Source organism: Cyprinodon tularosa, unplaced genomic scaffold (assembly GCF_016077235.1).
Source record: "Cyprinodon tularosa strain WSP-4 unplaced genomic scaffold, ASM1607723v1 ctg458, whole genome shotgun sequence".
Classification (NCBI taxonomy): Eukaryota; Metazoa; Chordata; class Actinopteri; order Cyprinodontiformes; family Cyprinodontidae; genus Cyprinodon; species Cyprinodon tularosa.
Genome location: NW_024039183.1, coordinates 824,535 through 837,113, shown reverse-complemented (window position 1 = coordinate 837,113; position 12,579 = coordinate 824,535). Strand labels below are relative to the sequence as shown.

At 36.6% G+C, this 12,579-nt stretch overlaps 1 protein-coding gene across 2 annotated transcripts in view; it reads left to right on the top strand.

The window, feature by feature from the left end:
* The window catches only part of fstl5 (follistatin-like 5), a 294,437-nt gene that overhangs the window by 148,787 nt on the left and 133,071 nt on the right, over positions 1 to 12,579 (top strand). For both annotated transcript variants that reach the window (XM_038300837.1, XM_038300838.1), the window contains exon 6: positions 11,382 to 11,502. In XM_038300837.1, the coding sequence (XP_038156765.1) occupies positions 11,382 to 11,502 (121 nt within the window). The remainder of the gene's footprint in view (positions 1 to 11,381; positions 11,503 to 12,579) is intronic.

The window sequence follows — 12,579 nt, the reverse complement described above, 5'->3', positions numbered from 1 at the left end:
GGTCAATGAATGTAGTGTAAAGCGCTTTGGTCAAGTCTCCTGACTTGAATAAAGGCGTTATATAAGTACATGCCATTTGCCATGAGCATGTCCCTACAAAAACAAGGAAAGCGCAAAAAACAGAAACACAAATATGCTCTTCAAAACTGGACACTCAAGCTAGGCGTTTGTCAAATCAGCAAGGAAATCCAAAAGACACACAAAGAACATAATGGAGAGAAGATCAAAAACATTGCCATTCCATATGTTGCTGGAGTCTCTGAAAAACTCAAGAGGATTTTCTGCAAACACAAAATCCCTGTAAATTTCAAACCTAACAAGACCCTTAGACAGAGGCTAGTGTATCCTAAGGACAAAACCCCCAAACCAAATATGATCTGAGTGCCATGTGCAGTTCAGTGCATTGAGCGGTGCTGTAAAATTTATATTGGCGAAACCAAACAACCTCTCCACAGATGCATGGTCCAAGACAAAAGAGCTACTTCCTCTGGACAAGACTCTAGGGTACATCTACACGCTGTGGACAAATGACATTCTTTTGAGGACCAGAATGTCCACATGTTGGATAAAGAAAATAAAGAAGAAACAACCTTAAACAGAGGGGTGGACTCAGGTTCCAGCTTTCAAAAACCTACAATGCAGCAATTGAGTTAATCTCTCCCCATTATCATCGCACCCCCTGTATAGGAGAGTGGAGGACCTTGTCTAATCAGCCAGGCCAACAATCCCCTTTAACAACCGACCTTTCAGACACTAAAATGGGTATGGGGTATTAGCACTCTAACAAAAGAAGCCAAATGACCCCAATTGCAAATGGGTAGACCCCCTTGTCTGTTCCAATTTGCATGTTTTCAAAACAAAATCAAGGCCTTGTTGGGCTACTGTATAAAACTTCAAACTCAACGCTATTCCTGACATTTAATCTTTCTGTTAAAAAAATGTAGTTTGGAAGATTCTCCACAAACCCATAGATTCATATGATATGTTCACACTGAACCCCATTCCACCCAATAGGGGAAACTTTTAAATCCATCAAATATGTGAAGTTTCTCTCTGCTTGCTGGTTTCAAATATATTGAATATGGGAAACCTGGATTTTGCTTAGGGAGTCACAGTTCTGAGATACAGTATGTAGAGATAATGCCAGTTTAGGAACTCTGGGAGTTACATTTGGATCATGGTAACTTTCCGGAATATTTTCCAAAACTGTTATCCCACTTTGGGGTAGGATCACTTGGACAGTAGTTATCAGACGAGGAGGCCCTCTGTAGCTCAGAGGAGCAGTAGGAGTAAAGAGCAAAAGACCACGCAGAGAAACTTTGAAAGCCAGACAGAGGTGGCAGGCTGAGCCCTCCTATGGAGTTAAAAGAGGAGGACAGATGATTAATGATTAAACAGTCCTTCTAGGGGCTGAATTAAAACACCTATTTAAAAGCCACACACAAACCTCTAAAGAGCATTCCCCACTTTATCCCATGTCAAATGTATTTTTTTTATATTTTATTTTGATTGAAAAAAAGTATTGTAACTGCTCCTCTCCTTCACACTTTGTTGAAAGAACATAATCTCTTACTGGTTGAAGCAACACAATTTGACAGAAAAGTTACGATTTTTTAACTCTAGAGAAATTGGCTTGTGTCCACTGCAGGCTCTAATTTGCTTCATTCAGTCTAATTGCATAATTTGTATCACTTTAAACGTTTCTTCTGCATTGCTTGGTTAATGAACACATCCCTATGTAGGGATTATATGTAAATCCTTTACTACAGTTGCATCATTCTTGTTTGATGTGAATACCCTATCAGAAAGAGGGTATGTACAGTATGACACAGCAGATAAAAATCTGATCTAGACTCCTAAAACACTCAAAGTACTGGGAAACAACTTTATAAGCTAACTAAAGCATTCAAGGTTGTTGGCACCCCCCATTCTTTTGTGATATTGTAAGTTTTGCCATATTTATAAATTATTTATCTAAAGGAAAACAGGAATATACACACTGACAAAGTTGTTGGTACCTCTTGTTTAATGAAAGAAAAGCCTGCAAGGGTCAAATAAATAACTTGAACCTGACAAAAGTATGACTAAATAAAAATTATATGAAAATTAAGAAATAAACGTAGGATATTGCTTTTCAGCCAAGCTTCAACAGAATTATTAGAGATAATAAACTCATGAGACAGGTCTTGACAAATGATAATGTAATATTTTGTTGGGCAACTTTCTGAGGAAATCAGTGGAATCAAACGGTTTCTGTAACTGTCAGTAAGACTTTTTCACTTCTGAACAGGTATTTTGGCCTACACTTTATGAGCAAACTACTACAATTGTCTTAGAATTGATAGGTACCTTTTTCAGACTGCACGTTTTAGCTCTTTTCAAAGATCTCATGGATTTAGGTAAGGGCTCATAGAAGGCCTACTTAGAATAGTCCAACGTTTCCCTCCTAGCCATTCTTTGTGTGTTTTGGGTTGTTATCCGATTGGTAGACCCACAACCTACAACTGAGACCAAGCTTTATGACATTGGGCAGCCCATTTCTCTCTAGAATCACTTCATAGTCAGGGTATTTTATTACCCTGCTCGACTTCAAGATACCCTGTGCCAGATAAAGTAAAGCAGCCCCTGAACAAAATAATAAAAGAAAAATTGTCTAAGTCTAACATAACAAAGTCTCCTTGATGTTTCACTGTAGGGACAGTGTTCTTTTATTCATATGCTACATTTTTCTATATCTGAACATAATGGTGATGTGCCTTGGTTCAATTTCATTCTCATTCTCCCAGACACTTAGTGGCTTGTCAACATGTAGTTTGTCAAAGTCCAGTCTGGCTTATTTATGATTTGTTTTTGACAATGGTGTCCTCCATTTGTCAGAGCTCAGAAAGTGGGACCCAGAATTCCAGCAGACAGACTGAAGTGTTTTAAAACAAAATTGATTACTCTCTAATCTGTGGCTCGTTAGCTGGAACCGATTTACTGGAATCTCTGTATAGTTAGAAACTCAGGTTAGTGACCACGGAACTCTGGGAACAATAGCGAGCATGTGAGTCACTAACCTGGTTAGTCCAAGTTCAGTCCAAGCCCAGAGGAAGGAGTGCAATACAACAGGGGGATTTCTCCACAGCATTTGGCAGGAGCTGCCCAGAGAGCTCCAGGTATGAAGCAGAGCACTCTGGCGAGCAGAAGCCAGCAAACAAGGAAGAGCAGAAGAATCCGGAGAAAGAATCCAGAGTCAGTGTCGATGCAGGAGCAGATGTCCAGGCCAGGAAATCAGATAGATGAAGAGGTACCGAAGGGGAATCCAAACTGGGATCAGGAGACAGATTCAAGGTTGTTAATAGGCAAAATCCACGAAGGGGAATCCAAACTGGGATCAAGAGACAGATTCAAGTTTGTTAATAGGCAGAATCCAAACAGCAGTTCAAAGACTGGACAGGCAAAACAGACCAGCACTGGGTCAAGGAAACTCAGGAGTCCAGAGGCAGAAATTAGTCAGGTTAAGGTAATTAGAAAACACCACTGGGTACGCTAGAAAAATTCCACACATGCCTTTAATAATCTGACACTGATGGCTGGAAACAAGCAGCTTAAATAGGACCTGTAACAGGTGGATCAGATGAGAGAAAATGAAAAGTAGGCAGAGCTAAGCAGGTGGAAGAAATAAACCAATAATCCAGTCATCAGTGCCAAGATCATGACAGCATTACAATCAGATCAAACAGTCAGATTGATACAAAATTTTTATCTAAGAAAAACCAACTGATTGCATCAACTCATTGACTCAGTCATTGACTGCAGTCCCTCACACCAAGCATGCACATAGCGTTAGTGGAGAGGAAAACTAAATTTTAACAGCAAAGCACCTCCAGCATTACCAGGCTTACTCGTGGCTAGTGGAGTTTTCTCCAGAAGGGGCTATAAATTCAAATTAGACGTATGCCAAAAACCAATCAAACATATACTAAGTTATCACGCAAGTATATTTATATGAATGCCAACAACAACAAAAATTATAAAAACACTTTATAAAAACAAAACATAATTACATCTACAGGTTTACTTTTTGTAAATAGATCTTGCCCTTTTGTGAAGGCAAATCTGTGTCTTAAATGGTACAATATGGTATCACAAGCCTAAAAAAATAATGTACCAGTTTAATAATGGAGAATATATTAAAGCTACAGTGTGTAATAATTACAGGGATATACAGTCAGAAATGTAATATATTATACATAACACATGTTATTTATCATCATCTACGAGCTCAGCCTCTTAACCTTAATATTTGCGTTGCCTTAGAATTCGTTATTTATAATTACATAGGAGCGGGTCTCGCAGCCATGGAGGCAGACATCTTTGCACTACGGCAGCGCAGAGCCAACAAACTAGCGATTGCGAGATCGCCCATTACGCTAAAAAAAACAAAAAAAAACGAGTATATTTATTATCTTAAGTCTACATGAAATCTATACCCTACACAGACTAATGAAATACTATCTGTAAAATTATCTATGTAAACAAACCTCATCACTTGAGAAGGTAGGTGATGCGGACGTCGTGGAAGACATTTTGTCCCGTGACGCTCGCCGTACTGTCGGGGGGGAAAGCGGTGGGGGGGAGATGTTCATGTTGCTGTGGTCTGCAGTCTGGACGTTAGATGTCGCTGAAAATTACACACTGTAGCTTTAATCAGCTTCATATAATATTATATAAAAAAAACAAATTTTTTTCTGAGAATGTATTTATTTAAGAATTTAAGTGCAACTATGCAAATTAAGAAACACCTAGAAAAAGTACACTATGTCATATTATTTTCCATGTGAATCCCAGATTGTTCATGCTTCTTTTCCTTTTCCAAAAAGTGTGTTCAATCATCCCTAACTGTCTTTATCCATGCTGGGCCAGATCCTGACATTTGAAAAAGGAGGCAGGCAGTCAAGGCAACGGAATAAAGCGTTACCCCCAGATTCCACATACTCCGTCATTGCTCCACTTCTCCCTGCTCACGTACGTCACGTGGAGTACTTGTCTGTCACGTTAATCAATGAGAGCTGTTCCGCATCCATCACTACTCCTCCACACGTCACTGTCCACGTACATCTTCTCCATCAATCACCGTCAAAATACAGAGCCAAGCTATTTTTTGCTTCGCTCAAGATCCGCAATTGCAATTGCACCAAACAGGAAAAAGAACGTAAAGAAGAATCCGTTTGTCAAAATAAAACATAGTAATGACAGATCTGCAACTACAAATGATAGAATTTCCATCCATCCATTATCTGACACACTTGTCCAGAGTGGGGTCGCAAGGGAGAGAGGGTTAGTGAGAGGGTGTACCCCGCCTCTCGCGGTAAAATACGCTTCCTGTCACCTCAGGGCGCAGCTCTCCTGCACCCAGAGGTCTCCTGTACCTTTGTATTGCAGAGGAGCTACTGCATGTGTACAACTTTTAACGAAAGTTAATGGGCAAAGATTTGTGCGTCCTAGGGCGAAAATACATCTCCAATCAGACGGAAAAAAAGTGACGCTTTACTCCTCATTAAAGATTAAATATTTATCTTTCACTTCTAAAAATATATATCAATATAGTTCAAAACATATTTTACACATTAATTTAAAATTCATTTACAAAAAATAAAATATATAATTTTTTATGTCTTAATCAGGGTCATTGGGTGGGTGAGGCAGCACCCTTGTGCCCTTTATTGGCCAGCCGCCATTGACCAGGCTCATTGTGAACAACATTCTGCCAAGGCCAACTGGCGGTTAGAGATGGAAGGAAAACCACAAACAGAACATAGAAGCATTGATCCTCAAACATTTTCTTTGTTAGAAAATGTAATGTAGATTAGGTCTATAGGTGACTCTGTCTAGGAAAGAAACAGTTAAGCAGATGAACTCTGAGGCAATTTGTCCCTTACCATTAAGTCCACTTGGCTCAAACAACAATGGATGTTGCAATCTGACACTGATGTTCGCTGTTACCTTTAATCTCTTCAGAACTTTTTCTGGGTTCATTTTTTAATCAAATTATCCATATCTTTGTTATGTCATCAATTCCCCTCCTGTAGCTACATCAAGGGAGGTTGGCTACATTCCCATGGATGTCTAATTTTGAATCATGTGTGCAACAGTAGTCACAGGAACATCAATATGGTCTTGATGCTTATCTATAATTTCCTTTTTGAGACAACTCTTTCTTTTGCTTCCTTTGGTTCATGTTGAGTGTGGTACACACTGTGTCACTGACTGATAATAAGACTCAAGGTGTTTTCTAGGGGTTCCATAATTATTGTCCAGGTCTGTTTCATGAGTTTATTTTTTAAATAATTCTGTTGAAGCAGCATTTATAAGCAATGCCTGACTTGCATTTCTTAATTATCATAATAAAAAATAACTAGTGATTAATTGTATTATTAGTTATTCATTTTGTAGGATTCAAGTTTCTGTGACCATTAAGTTGTTTTTTTTTTCATTAAAAAGGGGATATGAACAATGTTGTCCATGTTTGTGATAATAGTAAATAAAAAATTTTGTAAACAAACCCAGCAGACACAATATACTCAAGTTTTAGCATCCTTAAACCCCCCTCATGTCCTTAGACACTTTTTTTTAATTGGAGCATTTTTTCATCTTATTTGAGATATTATTATTTGAGACGTGTAAATGCTCACCCTGGCTAAGTGCTGGAGTGTGTGAATGAAAAGTTTCAGAAAAATTGCTTCTGCCTTTTCGAATGTCAAATCAAAATGTTTTTTTTCCCTTGTTTTTTTTATTTTTTTATTTTTACTTTTACAATGTCTGTTCCTCATAATTTGATGAAAAGCTGTTACAGAAAAGCTATTTTTTTCTAAAAAAAAAAAAAAAAAAAAAAACTGTTAGGGAATATTATGCACCACTAAGCTTGTTTGGGGCTTATCTGTATTAGAACAAATAAAATATAAAGGAACTTTACAGAGAGATGCAGTGAGATTGGTTCATAATCCATGCTGTATGTATTGGTAATGTTCTGTCTCTTTTTAGCTGATCTCCTACTCCTAAGAGACCCAGGATAAGTTATTCTGAAACAAATAATCAATACAACTATGAGATGCTCAAACTGGTCTCAAGAGACGAGATTAAGTAAAAGTTGAGCATTACCTCTTTCCTATACGCAGTCTGTGTTGTAGAGCTGAAAATGCAGCGGTTTGATCTAATCTCTGCACATGCTTTTGTTTTTCTTGATTATCCACCACTGTTAAACATGCGTTTAAAAACATGAAACCTGATGGAAAAGGTACTAAAATATTTTCTGTCCATGCAGCAAGATAATGCTGAATTGATTTAATAATTTAACAGTGTTTAAAGATGGAGACTTAAAACAAAAATATAAGTCTTAGAAGAATTCAGAAGAACTAGCTGTGGTTGTTTTATTTCTATCTGACTGCTCAGTATGATGGATGTCCATGCTACTTAAATATATCCGTGCTCTATCTGATTGCTCACGTGCAAGACGACTGAACTGACAAAGACTCCTGGAAAGGTTTCAATACATCTTCAAAAAAAACAACAAAAGTCTGGTTACCTTCCAATTTACACCTGTTTTCTGGTTGCCATGACCCGGATTACTGATCAAACATGTATAAATGTGTATTTTTATCTTGGTAAAAAACTGCTAAATGCTTGTACAGCCTAAATTTTTGTAGCAAAATTTAAATTTGTATAGAAACCTCTGTGGAGGACAAAATACTTTGTCAAAGGTATGTTTTGGTAAAAGAAATCAAAACAAAAAAAGCAGTCGGGGTTTGTTGGAAAATTTGTACAAAATGAAAGTAAGAACTGTAACGCAGATCATCTGCATCAGAGTGCAAACTGACAAAGTCTTTGCTCTGACATACAGAGTAAACCTACAGGTATTTACCGTACAGGACAGGAGAACAAACATTTTCACAAGGCAAATTGCAAAAAAATAGCTTTCGAGCAAGTTGCTGTGAGAACTGATTTCCTTATCTATCTCCTGCAGCTGTAAAAATCTGCTCGTGTCGATGACTATCAGTGATGCAAGAAAGAGAAAGTCATTTAACATACAGGAGGTTCCATAGGAATATAAAAAATAAACCTTACTTATCATCAAATGGCACAACAACCAATCAGTGATGGTTTCATTTTCTGACTAATTAGGGGAAAGTTTGCAACACTTTCCTCTCTGAAACCCCTTTCAACATTGAGAATAAAACCATTTTAGCTCTGTCCAACTTTCTTTCATGTTTTATGAAATTTAAGATGCCCGTAGACTGTTTTGAAAATGTTAAAATCTTTCCACCTTCATAGCCAATTACATTTCTTGGTGACGAGTGACCATAAACCATAATTCACAATGCTGCTGTCACTATCGTATTCCTTTTGTTAAGGTTCATCCCACAGTCTGTTGCTGCTGTTTGATGATTTCATATACTAGGGCAAACAAATTAAAGTAACTAATCCATAAACAAAAAAAATATTTTTTTAATCTTATTTCAGAAGTAGCCCGATTGTTGATATGCATTTAAAACCAGTTGATTTCAAATACTGATTTGCTGCTTTCCATGTTTACATTCCTATGAATGTTTCAACAGTGCGTAATATTATTGTTACTTTTCTTGAATTTTTTAAATAGAAGAATTTTTAAAACAAAAGCGTAATATTGGTTCCATGAATGATGGAATTGTGAGCAGAATCAGTTTTATTTTGGCTAACCACAGTGTAAAGACTTAACATTGACTGCATAACCTAAACTTTTACATCAGTGTTCAATTTTGTGGGTTAGAATGTATGTACCAGCATCTAAAATATTATTGTATTGTTAGATAATACAGACATTTTTGTACTTTTGAAGAACAGAGGAGTAATTACTGAAATATAGTCTATATTACCAGGAAACTAAAGAAAGCTACTGTAGCTGTTAGTTGTAGAAGTGTTCTGTTTGATTAATTAGCCAATGTTCCATTGACTTTTTAAATCAAGGTTTGATTTGAAACAGCCAGTGGCTGCAATCTCAATAAACATTACATCTAGTTATCATATCAATGATGTGCCTCAGATAATTTAGAGCACGTGGTGTGCTGTAAGCCACTGAACACATCTAGGATTTTTTCTCAGTCGTTCAATGGTCTTTCTCTATATAATTATGAAGCAGAATTTTAGAGGAATCATACATATTGAAAGGAAGGAGATGAATGTGTAAAACTTTGTATTCATTTTCATTAATGTTTTTTACATATTTTACTTTTTGCCTTACAAATAAAAAAATACAACAGCCCAGTTGGAGAACAAATATTTGATTTTGCAGTTTTACATATATGTTAAATATGTAGAAGTCTTTCATTTTTATCATAGGTGATCTTTATCTGTGGGGATTTAATCCAAAAAATAATCTAGAAAATCAGATTGTGTGATTTTAAGCAATTAATATGCATTTTCTTGCATGACATGATATAAGTATTAAGCACATTACAGAAACAAAACTGAATATTTGACACCTTTTTTTTTTGCAATTACAAATATCAGACATTCTCAGTAGTTTTTAAAAAGGTTTGCACAGAGATTCTGGACCTGATCCAGGTTCAGGGCTGTCACTGGGCAATGCAAACCTTAAGCTCACTCCAAAGAAATTTCGATTGAGTTCAGGCCTGCAGACTTGGTTCAACAACCCCAGGACCTTGAAATGATTCTTAGTTGATGTGGCTATATGCTTTAAGTTGTTGTCATGCTTCATAGTGTGTTGCTAACATTCTTCTTTTAGACTGTGGTCTCAGCTCTATTAAGGTTATTGATCAGGTCTTGGTATGTAGTTCTGAGCTTATGCCTTATCTTTCTTATATTTGGTGATGCCCCATGAGGTGTGATGCTGCAACAGTTGTTTCCTTCTCATGAAGCTCTATTTTATCCGTGCTGTCCTTACACAGCTTTCTGGTTTTGGTCATTTCCGGGGATTGGAACTTGTTTAATTGATTTAATCTGTTGACAATAGGCATTGGCTGGTATGAAATTTTGATTTTGATAACCTGCAACAAAACTATTACGGTTTCAATGTATTATATTTAAAGCTCTATTTTAAAAAAAGTATGAATTTAAAAAGAAAAACAAATTTAATTCTTGCTGAATTATGGGCTGAGCCTCAGCACAAACTCATACAAGACTTGTTGGTGCGAGCTGTATTTATATCACAGGAGTGATCCCAAAGTTTTCTTGCTTGAAGGCTCTCACTCTCATTTAAGGGAAAATTTAAATTTATGAATTTTGGCACCTGTATATAGAGGGATATATGCAAATAGATGCTGAAAAATTATCAAATGTGTATGAAGAAGTGTAGTAGAGGACTGGTTGACAAGTTGTTTCCAGCACAACCAGCAAGCTGTCTGCCTTGGTAACAGGTCAGTAGTAATTGTTTCGCAAATCCTGGATAGTAAAGGTATCTTATGCATTATATTAGCTCTATTTCTACAAAAAAAAAAAAGAAAAAAAAAGAACGCTTATATGTTGGAATGGTAAGAGAGAAAACTTCGGCAATTTTGAAACTTTACCTTTTTCATACCGAGGTGTACAATAATTTAAAACTGATAACTAGCCCTAGTCTAATGGACAGGTGTCTTTTATGAGTTTAAGGATACATACATCTGCAGTTAATATAGATAATGATTTGCAAGAGGGAAACTAGAAAATTTAGCACCATATCAAATATTTTTCTCTCCATTGTAGTTTAAGTTGCAAGAAAATGCATATTTCTCTCTGGCTTAATAGATGAGCAGACTAATATAAATTATAAAGTCAGATTCAGACAAAATATTTAATAGTCCTTTTATATAGAAAACCTCAAATTTTAAAGGACAACAATAAAGATGTGGATCTAGATGTGTTTTGTCCACCCCATTCTTTTGTGGCACAGGATGTGGACGGTATTCTAAGGATTTTAGATGACCATCTAATATTTCAACCTAGTCATCCAGAAATTGAAGTACACTGATCCGGAGGACAAGACTTGATATATAAAGCTGTCCCTTGTGATAAGTTTTTTGACAGCAGATATTTTATGATGGATGTCTTACATGCAGGGCCATGCATGGGGTGTTGAACAAAGCTGTTGATGACCTTTCCACTAACCGTATTATAATACTTCCTTTACACAAATATAAAGTTGAGGTTGAATTACAATGAACATTAAATCTGAAAATCTCAAATATAAAAGTAGTGGATGAAAAATGGCAGTTTAAAATGCAAGCACCACAACTAAGTGGCTGACTCATTATTCTATAGAATACACAATATAATAAAGGTGTTTGTGGTACATGAGTTCAAACAGAACCTCAAACTGCAAAATCACTGTCTATAATCTTAAAGAGAACAATGTGTTTCCTTCGAAGGTCATCAAGCATGAAGGTCTGTCCAAGGATATATCTGAGTGCACATTGTTCGACCTGCTGAAGTACAATGACATTAACGATGATGAGCACCTTATGAAAGAAGAATTCTACACAGCCTTCGGTGAGTATGGATAATTCTCTGTAGCACAGCAGAAAAAGAAAAAAAACATCCTTGTGAAGCAAAAAAGAAGCACAACACAATTCATAGCAGCAATGTCACTTTTTATCAGCCCATGTAGAGAGATCACATATGACAGAGAAATATCTCGTTTGTGTGCCTCCGTCAATACTCCCTAATGATTCTTGATTTGTTCCATTAAAGATGTTAAGACCAATTTGATCCTGGGGCTGCAACATTGTGCTAGACGTGTTCGAATCATTTTCATCCGTTTGTTCTAATTTATTTAAACTGATCAGCATGCAACAAATACAGGAGGTGTGACATCTTGAAATTGCCTTCAGTTAAATTTCCTCGACACCCTTGCGTGTCATTCTAATACTGTGATTTGTTTTTGTTTTAGATTATTTCAAATTATTCATATTAACTTCAGGATAAAACATGACCAAACACATATTAATATTTGTGCATTGAGTCCTTTTTTCATTTCTTGGCCAACACTTTCTTATGTAATTGCTAAAAAAAAAATATGTTTTATATCTTGCCAAAGTTTGCTCTGTGGGATCCACTGTTAGATGCCAGATGAGTGGTGTTGTGTTGGTCTGACAGTGTTTCATCTGTTGATGGAGATGAATCAAGAAGTTCAAAGTGTATTTGTTTCCAAAGAAAACGGGTCATAAAAGCTGAAACAGTAGTTCAAACCAAATCCTTCATCATTACACAACATAATGATGACAGGTGCTCTGCTATATCAGGGTCACACAAACACATGTGCACTAGTTTCCTTCCTTTGTTTCCTCCCCATACTCTGGTTGATGCCTCCTCCTTGTCTGACATTTGCAGTCAGCTCAATATCCTTTGACAGAATATCCTCTGACATTTGGTTGGCTTGACACATTTAGCAGTGGAAGACAATTTATAATCAACCTTTATCTCATCAGCCCTTTGTATGTGAATCATTTCTTGGAGCAAAAAAACAAGTCATGAGAATAAATGGCTTTGTGGGTGTCTCGTCTACTCCACTTCAGTTGTTTGTGGGTGAATTTGTGTGTGTGGGTGGAAAGCCCTTCTGGCAAGTCA